Source organism: Oncorhynchus gorbuscha, linkage group LG03 (genome assembly GCF_021184085.1).
Source record: "Oncorhynchus gorbuscha isolate QuinsamMale2020 ecotype Even-year linkage group LG03, OgorEven_v1.0, whole genome shotgun sequence".
Lineage (NCBI taxonomy): Eukaryota > Metazoa > Chordata > Actinopteri > Salmoniformes > Salmonidae > Oncorhynchus > Oncorhynchus gorbuscha.
Window position 1 is genome coordinate 99,302,721 of NC_060175.1, and position 20,000 is coordinate 99,322,720.

The 20,000-nt window shown below is 41.7% G+C and overlaps 2 protein-coding genes across 6 annotated transcripts in view; both read right to left on the minus strand.

Moving 5' to 3' along the window:
* The window catches only part of LOC124032355 (myelin transcription factor 1-like), a 35,564-nt gene extending 21,893 nt beyond the window's left edge, over positions 1-13,671 (minus strand). For 4 of the 5 annotated variants that reach the window (XM_046344698.1, XM_046344696.1, XM_046344697.1 and 1 more), the window contains exons 1-7: positions 13,537-13,671; positions 12,253-13,314; positions 10,487-10,633; positions 5,753-5,843; positions 5,366-5,494; positions 1,290-1,504; positions 969-1,171 (exon numbers count right to left, since the gene is read on the minus strand). In XM_046344698.1, the coding sequence (XP_046200654.1) occupies positions 969-1,171; positions 1,290-1,504; positions 5,366-5,494; positions 5,753-5,843; positions 10,487-10,633; positions 12,253-13,306 (1,839 nt within the window). In that variant the 5' untranslated portion in view covers positions 13,307-13,314; positions 13,537-13,671. The remainder of the gene's footprint in view (positions 1-968; positions 1,172-1,289; positions 1,505-5,365; positions 5,495-5,752; positions 5,844-10,486; positions 10,634-12,252; positions 13,315-13,536) is intronic. The other variant, XM_046344695.1, reaches the window with a different exon arrangement.
* The window catches only part of LOC124018014 (myelin transcription factor 1-like), a 17,801-nt gene continuing 11,174 nt past the window's right edge, over positions 13,374-20,000 (minus strand). Inside the window, exons 3-6 of the mRNA XM_046333272.1 lie at positions 19,676-19,733; positions 18,926-18,956; positions 13,766-13,922; positions 13,374-13,409 (exon numbers count right to left, since the gene is read on the minus strand). Of these exons, the coding sequence (XP_046189228.1) occupies positions 13,374-13,409; positions 13,766-13,922; positions 18,926-18,956; positions 19,676-19,733 (282 nt within the window). The remainder of the gene's footprint in view (positions 13,410-13,765; positions 13,923-18,925; positions 18,957-19,675; positions 19,734-20,000) is intronic.

A 20,000-nucleotide genomic window follows, 5' to 3' on the forward strand; every position in this document is an offset into this window, starting at 1 on the left:
GCATCTAGGACAGCGGTTTTCAACCTGTAGGCTCTAGGACAGCGGTTTTCAACCTGTAGGCGTCTAGGACAGCGGTTTTCAACCTGTAGGCTCTAGGACAGCGGTTTTCAATCTGTGGTCAGCGGGGTTACTCCATGTGGTACACAAAATATATATATTTTTTAAAAATATATATTTTTATTTTTTTTCTTCAAAAAAGTAATAACAGTTGGGAGTAGTAATCATATTATAAGCACATTTACATTACTTTCACAACGCAAATAGTTAATTTTAATAATAATATGCCTTTAATCTGGTACATTCACCATTAAAATGTACTCTAAATTTGACCACCGAGATATTTTATGTAAAACATTCTGCTCCTCACATCTCCCCTGTGGTAACCTGCAGTAATGCCATCAGACCTGCAGTAAATTCATGAGTGATCTTGATAAAGAGCAGGGCCCACGTTAAAAAAAGTTCAATAAAGGTGCAAATTAAAAAAAATATATATAAAAAGGTGTTATAAAGATGATGGGAGATCTACAGTACAGTGTTTTGCTGACCTAGTGGGGCGGCAGGGTAGCCTAGTGGTTAGAGCGTTAGACTAGTAACCGAAAGGTTGCAAGTTCATATCCCGAGCTAATAAGGTACAAATCTGGCAGTTAACCCACTAGGCTGTCATTGAAAATAAGAATTTGTTCTTAACTGACTTGCCTAGTTAAATAAAGGTTAAATAAAGGTTTTAATTTTTTTTTTTAAATAGTGAGGTTGGTATAGTGATAGGAGGTCTACAGTACAGTGCTTTGCTGACCTAGTGAAGGTTGTTATAGAAGTGAGGTTGCTATAGTGATAGGAGGCCTACTCAGCTGGCCAGGTACAGTAAAGTGTATCTTATTACAGACATGATCGAGGTGTAGCTACAGTAAAGATACAGTAGTCCTACCTAGCCCTGCATGTGTTCGGGGGTGGAGGGGGGCTGGATCTACCTTGCTGGCCAGGTCCTGGTGCTTGGTGCTCAGGTTCTCAGGCCTCTCCCAGCAGCGCGTGGACAGGTTGAGGATGGCTGTAGCGGCCATGTGGGCTGCCTGGGCTTCATGGGAGTAGTTGTAGGCAGAAGAGGAGGCAGTCTTTCCATAACCTCCATGCAGGCTGAGGCTGGGAGAAGAAGACTTTGGGGACGAGACTTTAGCTGAGGAGCAAAGAAACAGAGATATATCATCTCGTCCTGTATGTATGTCCAAACTTTTGACTGGTATTGTATATATTTATGTATATATGGCTGTTAGTACAACATCCCGTTTCCTTACATTTGAAGGCTTTGGGTGAGGTTTCACTGGTCGGTATATTTGATGCAAGCACACGCTTTCCAAACACCTGACAGTCGAAGCTTGCATAATCAAAGGAGACCTTGGAGTACTTCTCCAGCTCCTTGGCCAGGCTGGCACGAGGTGTGGCGGGTATCATGTTGGGCCTGTACTGCCTATAATGAGGCACCTCCAGTTGCTTCACAAAACACATGGGCCTAGAAGAGAGAGAGAGAGAGAGAGAGAGAGAGAGAGAGAGAGAGAGAGAGAGAGAGAGAGAGAGAGAGAGAGAGAGAGAGAGAGAGAGAGAGAGAGAGAGAGAGAGAGAGAGAGAGAGAGAGAGAGTGAGAGAGAGAGAGAGAGAGAGAGCGCTGTTTGAACCGTGATGTCATAGCCAAGGGCAGCTCTGATAGGATGGCTTGTGACTACTGTCTGTGACCAGCGATATGGGGTTGTTTATGGTGATAAGGAGAGGGAAAACAGTGGGCTACACTATCCCCTCTCAGGACCCTCTCGTGTGTCAGTGGAGTTAACCCCAACAGGTCTGACAAAAGCTCTGGCACCCCATGAAAACTACAGGGTTTAAAGCTCATACATTCCATGCTCTACAATATGTAAATGTCCACTCTGTTGATAAGACAGCTTTTAATCCTGCCCCTCTCTCTCTCTCTCTCTCTCTCTCTCTCTCTCTCTCTCTCTCTCTCTCTCTCTCTCTCTCACTCTCTCTCTCTTCTTTATTTATTTATTTCTCTCTCTCTCTCTTTATTTCTCTCTCTCTCTCTTTATTTCTTTCTCTCTCTCTCTCTCTCCCTCTCTCGCTCTCTCTCTCTCTCTCTCTCTCTCTCTCTCTCTCTCTCTCTCTCTCTCTCTCTCTCTCTCTCTCTCTCTCTCTCTCTCTCATGGCTCACAGACACACAGGCAGGCTGGGAGTAGATGACTTCTGTTGTGTTCACAGACACACAGGCAGGCTGGGAGGAGATGCCTTCTGTTGTATTCACAGACACACAGGCAGGCTGGGAGGAGATGCCTTCTGTTGTGTTCACAGACACACAGGCAGGCTGGGAGGAGATGCCTTCTGTTGTATTCACAGACAGACAGGCAGGCTGGGAGGAGATGACTTCTGTTGTGTTCACAGACACACAGGCAGGCTGGGAGGAGATGACTTCTGTTGTGTTCACAGACACACAGGCAGGCTGGGAGGAGATGACTTCTGTTGTATTCACAGACAGACAGGCAGGCTGGGAGGAGATGACTTCTGTTGTGTTCACAGACACACAGGCAGGCTGGGAGGAGATGACTTCTGTTGTGTTCACAGACACACAGGCAGGCTGGGAGGAGATGACTTCTGTTGTGTTCACAGACACACAGGCAGGCTGGGAGGAGATGACTTCTGTTGTATTCACAGACAGACAGGCAGGCTGGGAGGAGATGACTTCTGTTGTGTTCACAGACACACGCAGGCTGGGAGGAGATGACTTCTGTTGTGTTCACAGACACACAGGCAGGCTGGGAGGAGATGGCTTCTGTTGTGTTCATAGACAGACAGTGGTGAACTGAGCGGTGTGCTTTCTGCCCATTGATCACTGGGATACCCTCTCTCTCTTTTTATTCAATGTGGATTCCATTATTAAAAGGATATCATGTGACATACTTAGCCATCTCTTGTGTGTTCTCTGCACACATAACAGACCAGCTCATTTGAATGACAATACGGGGGGAAAAACAAGGTTTTATTTTAATGCTTGTCTGTTTTGTCGGACCACAGACGAGGTTCCTCAAGGAAAGCAATTATTTCCCCCCTATCCTCGCAATGCCCTGTAACTCGCATAATGATCTTATCGGGCAGCATTATTAATGAAAATACCAAGAAAGGAGCATGTACTTAGCATAATACCGCTGTCTGGTCGTTAACAGTAATTATAATTATTTTGGCATGATGAGGGTGAATAGAGGATGACATGACAAAAACACATCATTGCAGTAGTGCTAAAACTGTGGTGTCCTGATTGACACTTCGCACGGGGTTTCGCAATTGACAACAACACAAGTGGTGTTGAGCAGCCAAGGTTACTGCAGATACTGTATGAAGTCTCTGTGAACTGGAAGTCGACCGATTCATCGGAATGGCCGATTAATTAGGGCCTATTTCAAGTTTTCATAACAATCGGAAATCGGTCATTTTTGGATGCCAATTATTATTATTATTTTTTTTACACCTTTATTTAATCTTTATTTAACTTGGCAAATCAGTTAAGAACACATTCTTATTTTCAATGACGGCCTAGGAACGGTGGGTTAACTGCCTTGTTCAGGGGCAGAATGACAGATTTTTACCTTGTCAGCTCAACCTTACGGTTAACTAGTCCAACGCTCTAACTACCTGCCTCACGAGGAGCCTGCCTATTACGCGAATGCAGTAAGGAGCCAAGGTAAGTTGCTAGCTAGCATTAAACTTCATCAATCATAATCACTAGTTATAACTACACATGGTTGATGATATTACTAGTTTATCCTAGCGTGTCCTGCGTTGCAAATAATTGATGCAGTGCGCATTCGCGAAAAAGGACTGTCGTTGCGCCAACGTGTACCTAACCATAAACACCAATGCCTTTCTTAAAATCAATACACAGAAGTATATATTTTTAAACCTGCATATTTAGCTAAAAGAAATCCAAGTTAGCAGGCAATATTAACCAGGTGAAATTGTGTCACTTCTCTTGCGTTCATTGCATGCAGAGTCAGGGTATATGCAACAGTTTGGGCCGCCTGGCTCATTGCGAACTAATTTGCCAGAATTTTACGTAATTATGACATAACATTGAAGGTTATGCAATGTAACAGGAATATTTAGACTTGTGGATGCCACCCGTTAGATAAAATACGGAACGGTTCCGTATTTCACTGAAAGAATAAACATTTTGTTTTCGAGATGATAGTTTCCGGATTTGACCATATTAATGAGCTAAGGCTCATATTTATGTGTGTTATTATATTATAATTAAGTCTATGATTTGATAGAGCAGTCTGACTGAGCGATGGTAGGCACCAACAGGCTCATAAGCATTCATTCAAACAGCATTTTCGTGTGTTTTGCCAGCAGCTCTGCTGTTTATGACTTCAAGCCTATCAACTCCTGAGATTAGGCTGGTGTAACGATGTGATGTTGAAATGGCTAGCTAGGTAGCAGGGTGCACTAATAGCGTTTCAAACGTCACTCGCTCTGAGACTTGGAGTAGTTGTTCCCCTTGCTCTGCATGGGTAACGCTGCTTCGAGGGTGACTGTTGTCGATGTGTTCCTGTTCGAGCCCTGGTAGGAGCGAGGAGAGGGACGGAAGCTATACTGTTACACTGGCAATACTATAGTGCCTATAAGAACAACCAATAGTCAAAGGTTTATGAAATACAAATGGTATAGAGAGAAATAGTCCTATAATTCCTATAATAACTACAACCTAAAACTTCTTACCTGGGAATATTGAAGACTCATGTTAAAAGGAACCACCAGCTTTCATATGTTCTCATGTTCTGAGCAAGGAACTTAAACGTTAGCTTTCTTACATGGCACATATTGCACTTTTACTTTATTCTCCAACACTTTGTTTTTACATTATTTAAACCAAATTGAATGTTTCATTATTTATTTGAGGCTAAATAGATTTTATTGATGTATTATATTAAGTTAAAATAAGCGTTCATTCAGTATTGTTATAATTGTCATTATTACAAATACATTTTTAAAAATTGGTTGATTAATTGGTATCGGCTTTCTTTGTCCTCCAATAAATCGTTATCGGTATCGGCGTTGAAAAATCATAATCGGCCGACCTCTACTGTGAACTGCCTGTACCCACTAGAGAGATATGGAGAGAGAGAGGCAGACAGACAGAGAGAGAAACAGAGAGAGAGAGAGAGAGAGAGAGAGAAAGACCGAGAGAGAGACAGACAGACAGAGAGAGAAACAGAGAGAGAGAGAGAAAGACCGAGAGAGAGACAGAGAGATTGAGAGATAGACCAAGAGAGAGACAGAGAGAGAGAGAACGAGAGATACAGAGAGAGAGAGAGAGGTGACCAATCATTACCTGAGGACTCGGTCATTGTTGTTGGGACTTTCTTTGAGGTGCTCTCTGATTGGCTGGGAGAGATGCTGCTTGTCAAGGTTGAGGCTCTTGGACAGCTTCTCTGCGGCTGCGATGGGGCATCCTGACAAACTGGGATAACCAATAAGAGGAGAGAGTGAATGCTGAGGAGAAGTCAGGCTGCTGTCAATGTATGTCTACGTCAAACTGATTTAGAGTGACACACACACACACACACACACACACACACACACACACACACACACACACACACACACACACACACACACACACACACACACACACACACACACACACACACACACACACACACACACACACACACACACACACACACACACACACACACACACACACATTGTAGAGTACCTGCGGTGGGTGTTACGGTTGCTGTTAACATGACCCTGTCCAGTGCAGCCTGGAGTAGGACACTTCAGCACGTTCTCATGCATGGCCAGGACTGGAGAGGACATATACACAGGAGAATATTATGATTATTAGTATTACTATATTATTATATTATAACATTTATTATAATATTATTATTATTTTATTATTATTATTATTATATTATTATTATTATTATTATTACTGTTATATTATGATTAATTATTATTACTATTACTATTAAATTATGATTATATTATTATTACTAGTATTATTATATTATTATTACTATTACTATTATATTATGATTATATTATTATTACTATTATATTAAATTATGATTATATTATTATTACTATTACTATTATATTATGATTATATTATTATTACTATTATATTAAATTATGATTATATTATTATTACTATTACTATTATATTATGATTATATTATTATTACTATTATATTAAATTATGATTATATTATTATTACTATTATATTAAATTATGATTATATTATTATTATTACAAGTATTATTATATTATTATAATATTATTATTATTACTATTACTGTTACTATTATATTATGATTATATTATTATTACTATTACTATTATATTATGATTATATTATTATTACTATTATATTATATTATGATTATATTATTATTACTAGTATTATTATATTATTATAATATTATTATTACTATTATATTACTATTATATTATTATGATTATTATGATTATATTTATTATTATGGGATTATTATTATAATATTAGTATGATTGTATTATTATTATTACAAGTATTATTATATTATTATAATATTATTATTATTACTATTACTGTTACTATTATATTATGATTATATTACTATTACTGTTACTATTATATTATGATTATATTATTATTACTATTATATTAAATTATGATTATATTATTATTACTATTATATTAAATTATGATTATATTATTATTATTACAAGTATTATTATATTATTATAATATTATTATTATTACTATTACTGTTACTATTATATTATGATTATATTATTATTACTATTACTATTATATTATGATTATATTATTATTACTATTATATTATATTATGATTATATTATTATTACTAGTATTATTATATTATTATAATATTATTATTACTATTATATTACTATTATATTATTATGATTATTATGATTATATTTATTATTATGGGATTATTATTATAATATTAGTATGATTGTATTATTATTATTACTAGTATTATTATATTATTATTATATTATTATTACTATTACTATTACTATTATTATGATTATATTATTATTATTATATTATTATTATATTATTATTACTATTACTATTACTATTATTATGATTATATTATTATTATGGGATTATTATTATAATAGTAGTATGATTATATTATTATTATTACTAGTATTATTATATTATTATTATATTATTATTACTATTACTATTACTATTATTATGATTATATTATTATTATTACTATTATTATTATATTATTATTACTATCACTATTATATTATTATGATTATATTATTATTATGGGATTATTATTATAATAGTAGTATGATTATATTATTATTATTACTATTATTATTAGAATTATAATATTATTATTTTGATTATATTATTACTATTACTATTATATTATGGTTATGATTATGATTATAATATTATTATGGGATTATAATATTATGATTATATTATTATTATTATGATTATTATTACTAATATTAGTATATTATAATATTATTATGATTATAATATTAGGACTAGGATTATTATGATTATTATTATGATTATAATATTATTATGGGATTATAATATTATGATTATATTATTATTATGATTATTATTATGATTATAATATTATTATGGGATTATAATATTATGATTATATTATTATTATGATTATTATTATGATTATAATATTATTATTATTACTATTATTACTATTATTATTAATATTATTATTGTTATTATTATTATACCAGTATTATTATTACTATTATATTATTATTATACCAGTATTATTATAATATTATTATTACTATTATTAATACCATTATTATTATATTATATTATTATTACTAGTATTAATATTATTACTATTATATTACTATTATTAATACCAGTATTATTATTATATTATTATTATATTATTATTATTATTATTATATTATTATTATATTATTATTATTATTATATTATTATTACTATTATTAATATTATTACTATTATATTACTATTATTAATACCATTATTATTATATTATTATTACTATTATTAATATTATTACTATTATATTACTATTATTAATACCATTATTATTATTATATTATATTATTATTTTATTATTATTATATTATTATTATTATTATTATTATATTATTACTATTATTAATACCATTATTATTATATTATATTATTATTTTATTATTATATTATTATTATTATTATTATTATTATTATATTATTACTATTATTAATACCATTATTATTATATTATATTATTATTACTATTATTAATATTATTACTATTATTAATGCCATTATTATTATATTATTATTACTATTATTAATATTATTACTATTATTAATACTATTACAATTATTATTATTATTATATTATTATTATTATTATATTATTACTATTATTAATACCATTATTATTATATAATATTATTATTTTATTATTATTATATTATTACTATTATTAATACCATTATTATTATATTATATTATTATTACTATTATTACTAGTATTACTATTATTAACACCATTATTATTATATTATATTATTATTTTATTATTATTATATTATTATTATTATTATTATATTATTACTATTATTAATACCATTATTATTATATTATATTATTATTACTATTATTACTAGTATTACTATTATTAACACCATTATTATTATATTATATTATTATTTTATTATTATTATATTATTATTATTATATTATTACTATTATTAATACCATTATTATTATATTATATTATTATTACTATTATTACTAGTATTACTATTATTAACACCATTATTATTACTATTATTAATATTATTACTATTATTAATACTATTACAATTATTATTATTATTAACACGTTCTCTACTCTGTCACATGCAAGAATGCGTTTTTTCCTGTGTGACTTGGAGAGGGTATTGGGTATATGGCATGGTGTATAGGGTATAGGGTATAGGGTATTGGGTTAAGGGATATTGGGTATAGAGTTTTGGGTTATGGGGTATAGAGTATTGGGTATTGGGTATTGGGTATTGGGTTAAGGGATATTGGGTATAGAGTTTTGGGTTATGGGGTATAGAGTATTGGGTATTGGGTATTGGGTTAAGGGATATTGGGTATAGAGTTTTGGGTTATGGGGTATAGAGTATTGGGTATTGGGTATTGGGTTAAGGGATATTGGGTATAGAGTTTTGGGTTATGGGGTATAGAGTATTGGGTATTGGGTATTGGGTTAAGGGATATTGGGTATAGAGTTTTGGGTTATGGGGTATAGAGTATTGGGTATTGGGTTAAGGGATATTGGGTATAGAGTTTTGGGTTATGGGGTATAGAGTATTGGGCATTGGGTTAAGGGATATTGGGTATAGAGTTTTGGGTTATGGGGTATAGAGTATTGGGTATTGGGTTAAGGGATATTGGGTATAGAGTTTTGGGTTATGGGGTATAGAGTATTGGGTATTGGGTTAAGGGATATTGGGTATAGAGTTTTGGGTTATGGGGTATAGAGTATTGGGTATTGGGTTAAGGGATATTGGGTATAGAGTTTTGGGTTATGGGGTATAGAGTATTGGGTATTGGGTATTGGGTTAAGGGATATTGGGTATAGAGTTTTGGGTTATGGGGTATAGAGTATTGGGTATTGGGTATTGAACCCTTAGTGTTCCTCTGTTCTTTGCTCTGTGTTTGTATGTTAGCACCCAGCCCCAGCAATGCTGTGAACTTTTGTTTCTCTAGTTGGATTTTCTTGAGCTACTCTGGTTTTGTTCTTGTTTATTTTTGATTATTCTTTTGAGGTTTGTTTTTTCCTGCTGTTCTTACCACGTTGTGGATTTTCCTTGTCTCTTGGATGATATACATTGTTTTCTCTTGGAATTACTTTTGACGTTGTGGATTTATATTTTTGCCTGAAGATCTTTTTCTTTAATAAATCACCGTCTCAAGTCCTGCTGTGTCTGCCTCATCTTCTGGCTTCTGCCAACTATTAGTGGCTCAGTTTACTAAGTGACTGTTTCTCACACTGGAGACCCGAGTTCATAACCGGGTCCTGACACTACTGGATACAGAGTATAGGGTATTGGGTATAGAGGATAAAGTAGTATTGGGTATAGACTACTGGATACAGAGTATAGGGTATTGGGTATAGAGGATAAAGTATAGAGTATTGGGTATAGACTACTGGATACAGAGTATAGGCTATTTCCCAATGGGTATAGGTTATTGGTATAGAGTATTTGGTATTGGGTACAGGGAATATGGTATTGGGTATTGGGTAGCTTATTGGTATAAGTTACTGGGTATTGGGTATAGGTTATTGGTATTGGGTATAGGTATTGGTATAGGTTACTAGGTATTGGGTATAGGATATTGGTATTGGGTATAGGATATAGGTTATTGGTGTAGGTTACTAGGTATTGGGTATAGGTACTGACTCTCAGGAGGGATCCTGTCCTTGTGTGGACAACCAGACAGGCTGCGGTGGTGGGGGTAGAGTCCAGTAACATGACCAGTCCCGTCACAGCCAGGGGTGGGGCATTTGATCTCCCTCTTCTCTGGCCTGCTGCCCTCTGTAGAGACAGCTAGAAGATGTACAACATAATGCTGCTTAACCATCTGCCTGAAAGCACTGTCAAACACACTACAAGAAATACACATTGAATCAAACAAAAAATGCACACATTAGACAATTCATTGTATATAGTCTTGTGGATGATTTGTATGTGTGGAGCAGGGAACTCATTAGGTCAAACTGAAGAGTGAAAAGGACACTGTATAAGTGGTAGTATTAATGTATACAGTAGAGAACTGAGGAGCCCTGTTCACTATTACTATGCTGGAGGGAGAAAGAGGGAAGAGGTGGGAAAGCGATGCTCTATTGGCCTCCAAATTGAATGTTAACGAGACATGCGCCTTCTAATTAGTGCTGGGCAGAACATGAGCATCGCCACAGGAGGGTAGAACTGGGACAGGCTGCCCCACTAGGCACGGCCTGTTAGTGTCAGAGGCATGACAAATGGGAACGGTGCCAGGACACAACTAGGCCCAAACAATAACACATTAATAAACACTGCACCAATTTCAATATGGAGGAGGAACTACTAGAGCCAACAGTGTTACACACTCATATGTGCATATGTAATGTCTGTGTTTAATCAGACATCCCCTCTCTCTCTCTCTCTCTCTCTCTCTCTCTCTCTCTCTCTCTCTCTCTCTCTCTCTCTCTCTCTCTCTAAACTCACTGATGAGTATCTGTGGTCTCTCTCTCTCTCTCTCTTTCTCTCTCTCTCTAAACTCACTGATGAGTATCTGTGGTCTGTTTCTATTTGTTTCTATTTGTTTCTATTTGTAGTATTGTAATATGGGAGACTGGTCCAATGGGTTTCTATTTGAAAGCTCTCTGGGGTTTTAGGATGGGTATCCATAAAGCTCTCTGGGGTTTTAGGCTGGGTATCCGTAAAGCTCTTTGGGGTTTTAGGCTGGGTATCCGTAAAGCTCTCTGGGGTTTTAGGCTGGGTATCCGTAAAGCTCTCTGGGGTTTTAGGCTGGGTATCTATAAAGCTCTCTGGGGTTTTAGGCTGGGTATCTGTAAAGCTCTCTGGGGTTTTAGGCTGGGTATCTGTAAAGCTCTCTGGGGTTTTAGGCTGGGTATCTGTAAAGCTCTCTGGGGTTTTAGGCTGGGTATCTGTAAAGCTCTCTGGGGTTTTAGGCTGGGTATCTGTAAAGCTCTCTGGGGTTTTAGGCTGGGTATCTGTAAAGCTCTCTGGGGTTTTAGGCTGGGTATCTGTAAAGCTTTCTGGGGTTTTAGGCTGGATATCTGTAAAGCTCTCTGGGGTTTTAGCCTGGGTCTCTGTAAAGCTCTCTGGGGTTTTAGGCTGGGTATCTGTAAAGCTTTCTGGGGTTTTAGGCTGGGTATCTGTAAAGCTCTCTGGGGTTTTAGGCTGGGTATCTGTAAAGCTCTCTGGGGTTTTAGGCTGGGTATCTGTAAAGCTTTCTGGGGTTTTAGGCTGGGTATCTGTAAAGCTCTCTGGGGTTTTAGGCTGGGTATCTGTAAAGCTCTCTGGGGTTTTAGGCTGGGTATCTGTAAAGCGCTCTGGGTTTTAGGCTGGGTATCTGTAAAACACTTTGTGACAACTGCTGGTGTAAAAATGGCTTTATAAAATGCATTTGATTGATTGAAAGATTGGAACGGCATCCATACCTTTGCTGCTGAAGCAGCTGTTTCGCATGGCGTTCAGGTGTTTGGGCCGGTCGTCCATGCCGAAATAGCGGTGGTGGAGCTCCGGGGTGACAGCGGGGTGACGGAGGAGGAGGAGGTCGTGAGGCCCTTTCACCTGTTCTGCCTTCAGGGCGATGGCTTGCTCCAGGAGCCCCAGATTTCCCCGGGTCATATCATACGTTTCTGACTCATCCGTCCACCTCTGAGACAAACTATCATCTTCCTCCTCCTCCTCCTCCTCATCACCATCTTCATCTTCATAGTCCTTCCCCGAATCCTCTGAGCGCACCTCGATTATGTCAGAGGCTGCTGAGGCCTTATGGGAGATGTAGTGCTGTAAGGGGCTGACTCTGTGGGGATTGTAGTTCTCCAGTGGAATGGTCCTGTGGGGGTTGTAGTTCTCCAGGAGGCTGGTCCTGTGGGTGTTGTAGTTTTCGAGGAGGCTGGTCCTTTTGGGCATGTAGTGCTCTGTAGTTCTGTCCCCCTGTGTGGCTGGTCCCTGAGCTGTTGCATTGCTGCTAATGGAGTTAGAGGTGGGCAGGACGACATGGTGCACTCTCTCATCCACCTCCTCAATGTCATCTTCCTCCTCCTCTTCATCCAGGATCTCCTGTGGCTGGTGCTCTGCTTCTCTCCTGTCCTCTTCATACTCTTCCTCCTCCTCGTCTTCCTCAGCCTTGTCCTGCTGCTGGTGAATGTCTCCAGTGAAATACGGGTGCTCAAAGGTTCTCTGTGTCACAGCCTCCCTAGTCTCCTCAATCTCATCTTCCTCCTCCTCCTCTTCCTCCTCTTCCTCCTCCTCCTCCTCTACTAGGTGTTCCACTGCCACAGTGGCGTGCTCCACAGCTGTGATATCCTTCTCTGTCTCCATGGTAACGTGCGCCTGTGAGGTGGTCTCTGCGGTGTCGGGGACCCTGCCCAGGTACAGTAGAGAGTTGGCTAGGATCTGATGGTAGCTGGAGTAGTCCGCTCTCTTAGGCCATTCCCCCTCCTCAGCTTTACATGTTGTTTTACTGGATCCTGGCTCAATGATCATGCATTCTTCTGTGGGAGAGTCAAGGACACGTCGGTGAGTTAGAAACAGCAATGGACAGGGGAGGTTTTTAGTTACCATCATCCTCTCTGTCATCCACTCCCTCCTTGTCATGATTCGAATGATATAATCATTAATAAACAGTGCCCGTTAATATGAGTCACACATCATGATCACTTGGTTCATTGTGAGTCATGGTGGTGTGTGTTTACAGTACAGTGTACAGCACCTACCTTCATCTGAATCTATGCTCTCCTCTTTCTGCTCTGTCACGTTCTCCTCTTCTTCCTCCTCTTCCTCCTGCTCGTCCTCTGGTTTTTCTTCTTGCTGTGCCTGTGGTTGTTCCTCTGTCTTCTCTTCCTCCTCCCTGGCCTCCCCTCCACCTCCTCCTCCCTGGCCTCCCCCTCCACCTCCTCCTCCCTGGACTCCCCCTCCACCTCCTCCTCCCTGGCCTCCCCCCACCTCCACCTCCTCCTCGCTGTTCCCATCACTGTCCACGCTGAAGCCCTCATCCATGGCCAGCTTTAGAGGGTGGGACTTCCTTTTAGAAGATGGCTGCTCCTGCTCTGCCTCAGCATCCGCCAGACGTCTCTTCCTGACCAATGGGCAGCCCAGCACACTGCACGGGAACAGGGGCAGAGAGTGAGAAAGGGAGCGGGGGGGTGTTGGAAGAGAGGGGGAGAGGGAGAAAGGGAGAGGGGGTGTTGGGAAGAGAGGGGGAGAGGGGGAGAGGGAGAGGGGGTGTTGGGAAGAGAGGGGGAGAGGGAGAGATGGAGGGAGAGGGGGTGTTGGGAAGAGAGGGGGAGAGGGAGAGATGGAGGGAGAGGGGGTGTTGGGAAGAGAGGGGAGAGGGAGAGGGGGTGTTGGGAAGAGAGGGGAGAGGGAGAGGGGTTTGGGGAGAAAGGGGGAGAGAGGGAGAGAGGGGAGGGGTGTTGGGGAGAGAGAGGTGTTTGGGAAGGGAGGGGGACAGGGAGAGGGATAATGGGACATTGGGAAGAGAGGGAGAGAGGGGGAGAGAGGGGAAGAGAACCCCGAGGGGTGCATCTTCAGTCATGAGCATCAAACAGCTTATGGAGAGGTAGAAACTCAAAGCATAACAAAACAAAACAAAAACAAACCAAACAATAATACAAACATGCCTATCAATGAGTTAAAATGCCATGGAGATCTGAGATGAATAATGGAGGGATGCTGAGTGTACAGCACTATGCCTGGAGGAAAGATCTGTTCTCGCTCTTACATTACAACCAATCACAGCCAACTGACTGGAACTTTAATGAACACACAACGAGAGGCAGTGGAGGATCAAATTCAATAAAGCCTAGAAAACAGAGGGAGTGGAGGGAATCTATAAACACGGTTCATCTGGAAATTGGTTCTTGAATGAATACACATGTAAATAAATGTAATTTGTAATATATTTCCAATAAGCTGGAGTCACGACGCAGCGAGCGGCCCCAGGTCTACAGGGGTCTTCTTGGTAAGACAGAGGGAGCGGCCCCAGGTCTACAGGGGTCTTCTTGGTAAGACAGAGGGAGCGGCCCCAGGTCTACAGGGGTCTTCTTGGTAAGACAGAGGGAGCGGCCCCAGGTCTACAGGGGTCTTCTTGGTAAGACAGAGGGAGCGGCCCCAGGTCTACAGGGGTCTTCTTGGTAAGACAGAGGGAGAGGGAGCGGCCCCAGGTCTACAGGGGTCTTCTTGGTAAGACAGAGGGAGCGGCGTAGAACAGTGTGTCAGACAGGGACATATTAGGGTTGTTCTGAGACCCAGGAGGGTTGAGGGGGTAGGTGGGGTTTTTATGAGACCCAGGAGGGTTGAGGGGGTAGGTGGGGTTTTTCTGAGACCCAGGAGGGCTGAGGGGGTAGGTGTGGTTTTTCTGAGACCCAGGAGGGCTGAGGGGGTAGGTGGGGGTTGTTCTGAGACCCATGAGGACTGGGGACTGAGGGGGTAGGTGGGGTTGTTCTGAGACCCAGGAGGACTGGGGCTGAGGGGGTAGGTGGGGGTTGTTCTGAGACCCAGGAGGACTGGGGGCTGAGGGGTAGGTGGGGGTTGTTCTGAGACCCAGGAGGGTTGAGGGGCTGAGGGAGGGCTGAGGGGGTAGGTGGGGTTTTCTGGGGAGGGCTGAGGGGCTAGGTGGGGGTTGTTCTGAGACCCAGGAGGACTGGGGACAGGAGGGGAGGGGGTAGGTGGGGGTTGTTCTGAGACCCAGGAGGGCTGGGGGCAGGGGGGTTGTTCTGAGACCCAGGAGGGCTGGGGGCTGAGGGGGTAGGTGGGGTTTTCTGAGACCCAGGAGGACTGGGGGCTGAGGGGGTAGGTGGGGGTTGTTCTGAGACCCAGGAGGGCTGGGGACAGGTGGGGGGGGGGGGTTGTTCTGAGACCCAGGAGGGCTGGGGCTGAGGGGGTAGGTGGGGGTGGGGGTTGTTCTGAGACCCAGGAGGACTGGGGGCTGGGGGCTGAGACCCAGGAGGGCTGGGGGCTGAGGTGGGGGGGTGGGGGTTGTTCTGAGACTCAGGAGGGCTGAGGGGTAGGGGGTGGGGGGTTGTTCTGAGGGGGTAGGTGGGGGTTGTTCTGAGACCCAGGAGGGCTGGGGGCTGATGGGGTAGGTGGGGGTGGGGGTTGTTCTGAGACCCAGGAGGCCTGGGAGCTGAGGCGGTTGGTGGGGGTTGTTCTGAGACCCAGGAGGGCTGTGGACTGAGGGGGTAGGTGGGGGTTGTTCTGAGACCCAGGAGGGCTGGGGACTGAGGGGGTTGGCTGCCCTACCTTCTGTGTCGTGAATATCTCCCACTGATGTGGCCAGAGCATCCAGGGGGTGGGGCAGGTGAATGGAGTCAGAGACACCTTTTCACATTTGACACATTTTGTCCCTTGGAGAATTGATGATAATATAACAGGTGAAAGAAAATAATAAAAAGTGTAGTAAAAATAATAAATATAACACACACACACACACACACACACACACACACACACACACACACACACACACACACACACACACACACACACACACACACACACACACACACACACACACACACACACACACACACACACACACACACACACACATTCATGCACACGCTCACGAGCATACAGACACACAGCACACACACACGCACACACACACACACACACGCACAGACACACACACACACACGCACACACGCACAGACACACACACACACGCACACACGCACGCACACAGACACACAGACACACAGACACACACGCACAGACACACACACACACACGCACACACGCACACACGCACACACGCACACACACAGACACAAAGACACACACACGCGCGCGCACACGAGCGCGCACACACACACACACGCACAGACACACACACACGCACACACGCACACACGCACAGACACACACACACACACACGCACACACGCACAGACACACACGCACACACGCACAGACACACACACACACACGCACGCACGCACGCATGCACACACACACACACACACACACACACACACACACACACACACACACACGCACACACGCACACACACGCACACACACAGACACACAGACACACACATACACACACGCACACACGCACAGACACACACACACACACGCACACACGCACACACGCACACACGCACACACACAGATACACAGACACACACACACACACACGCACACGAGCGCGCACACACACACACACGCACAGACACACACACACACGCACACACGCACAGACACACACACACACGCACACACGCACAGACACACTCACACACACACACGCACGCACGCACGCACACAGACGCACACACACACACACACACACACACACACACACACACACACACACACACACACACACACACACACACACACACACACACACACACACACACACACACACACACACACACACACACACACACACACACACACACACACACACACAGAAATACAAGTGGTAGTAACCAAGAACAAGTGTGTCATCCATCAAGCTGGCCAATCCAATTTCATGTGATAGAGATCACGCCAGGCGTTTCTTAATTTCCCCTCTCTCAGGAGTCATCTACAGGTGCCCTCACAGTCTATAGATGGCCCTCACAGTCTACAGGTGCCCTCACAGTCTATAGATGGCCCTCACAGTCTACAGGTGCCCTCACAGTCTATAGATGGCCCTCACAGTCTACAGGTGCCCTCACAATCTATAGATGGCCCTCACAGTCTACAGGTGCCCTCACAGTCTATAGATGGCCCTCACAGTCTACAGGTGCCCTCACAGTCTATAGATGGCCCTCACAGTCTACAGGTGCCCTCACAGTCTATAGATGGCCCTCACAGTCTACAGGTGGCCCTCACAGTCTATAGATGGCCCTCACAGTCTACAGGTGCCCTCACAGTCTATAGATGGCCCTCACAGTCTACAGGTGCCCTCACAGTCTATAGATGGCCCTCACAGTCTACAGGTGCCCTCACAGTCTATAGATGGGCCTCACAGTCTACAGGTGCCCTCACAGTCTATAGATGGCCCTCACAGTCTACAGGTGCCCTCACAGTCTATAGATGGCCCTCACAGTCTACAGGTGCCCTCACAGTCTATAGATGGCCCTCACAGTCTACAGGTGCCCTCACAGTCTATAGATGGCCCTCACAGTCTACAGATGGCCCTCACAGTCTACAGGTGGCCCTCACAGTCTACATGTGGCCCTCACAGTCTATGTGGCCCTCACAGTCTACAGGTGGCCCTCACAGTCTACAGGTGGCCCTCACAGTCTACAGGTGGCCCTCACAGTCTACATGTGGCCCTCACAGTCTACAGGTGGCCCTCACAGTCTACAGGTGGCCCTCACAGTCTACAGGTGGCCCTCACAGTCTACAGGTGGCCCTCACAGTCTACATGTGGCCCTCACAGTCTACATGTGGCCCTCACAGTCTACAGGTGGCCCTCACAGTCTACAGGTGGCCCTCACAGTCTACAGGTGGCCCTCACAGTCTACAGGTGGCCCTCACAGTCTACAGGTGGCCCTCACAGTCTACAGGTGGCCCTCACAGTCTACAGGTGGCCCTCACTGTCTACAGGTTATTATTACTTATTAGAATGCTGTATTTGCATTTTTAAACGAGACAGGAGCCTCTACAGCACCTTAAGGGGGCTTTGGAGTGCAGCAGAGACCTGATCAATGCTTAAGAGTGAAGTGTGACAAATTATTATTTTGGGAGAGGAGACGATGTTGGTCATGACTGATGAGGTTCAGTAGATGAGTTCTCTCCTCTCTTCTCCTCTTAAAGGTCGGTTTTCTCATCTCTACTCTTATAGACATCTTATAGACATGCTCCCCAGGGAATGGTTGGTTGGGTCATGACTGATGAGGTTCAGTAGAGGAGGAGAAGGACAAGAAGTAGGAGGTTTCTGTTTAACCGCAGTATATTAAAAGGGTTAAACTTGGACCAGGAAGTAAAACCACGAAGTTACTATGGGCGTTATGATCATTCTCGTCATGTGACAAGCAGTCTGTATGGCTGACATGTGCAGTATGACAAAACAAGACTAGAGTATAACGTTTCCGTTTAGCGAGATACACACTGGACAGACGAACAACGTACAAACAGGATGCAGTATTGTACAGAGCTTACCTCAGCTCTTGTCCAATGAGCTCGGTGGGAACTAGAGAACCAATAAGAGACGAGCAAAGATGAACCAGCTGAAAGCTGCACTGCAGAAGGAACTAGTTACAATCAATACATCACAAATGCATAAGAATCCCTGGAGGATCTTCACAGAAATAACCAGAAATATACAGACATTTGAAAAAAACAAAATACAAAAATACAAAACATATACAGAAATAAATAGAAATATACAGAAATATACATTCATTATCGGGAGAAAAATGAACGACCTACACACACAGGCAACAACAAACAGAACACACACACAGACATACAGTACACACACACACACACACACACACACACACACACACACACACACACACACACACACACACACACACACACACACACACACACACACACACACACACACACACACACACACACACACACACACACACACACACACACACACACACACACACACACACACACACACACACACACACACACAGCCAAGGACACCTAGATCAGTCAAATTGCTCTGCGCTGATCAGAAGAAATATACAATTACATGCAGACTTCAGCATTAATTGTTGCAGTTAAGTTATCATAATTAAAAGAAAAACTACCTACATCAGTTAAAAATACTGCATTTCGTTCAGGCGACTTAATTGTTTTTAGAAATATCATTAAGTTTTCATTATGGCTATTGGAGAAAATCTCTCTCCTCATAGTCAGGCCTCCCTGTGGCATGAGAGCTGAACTCACCTCTGATTCCCTTGGAGCGTGTGCGTGTGCTTCGCGTGTCATCACTCTCCACACTCATCTGTCACAAAGGAAGGAGGTCACAGAGAGTCAAGACAGGTCAAGACAGGTCAAGACAGGTCAAGACAGGTTTTAATGGAAGAGGAAATGAGAGAAGAACAGCAGCCATTACAGACTAACACCCACTCACTGTTACAGTTCAAATTCATGTCTACTTACATGTATCCAACATAATATCCACATCTGATTATATACAGAGTACACACAATGTCACCCCCTCCTCTCTCCCCCTCTCCTCTCCCCCCCCTCTTCTCTCCCCCTCCTCTCT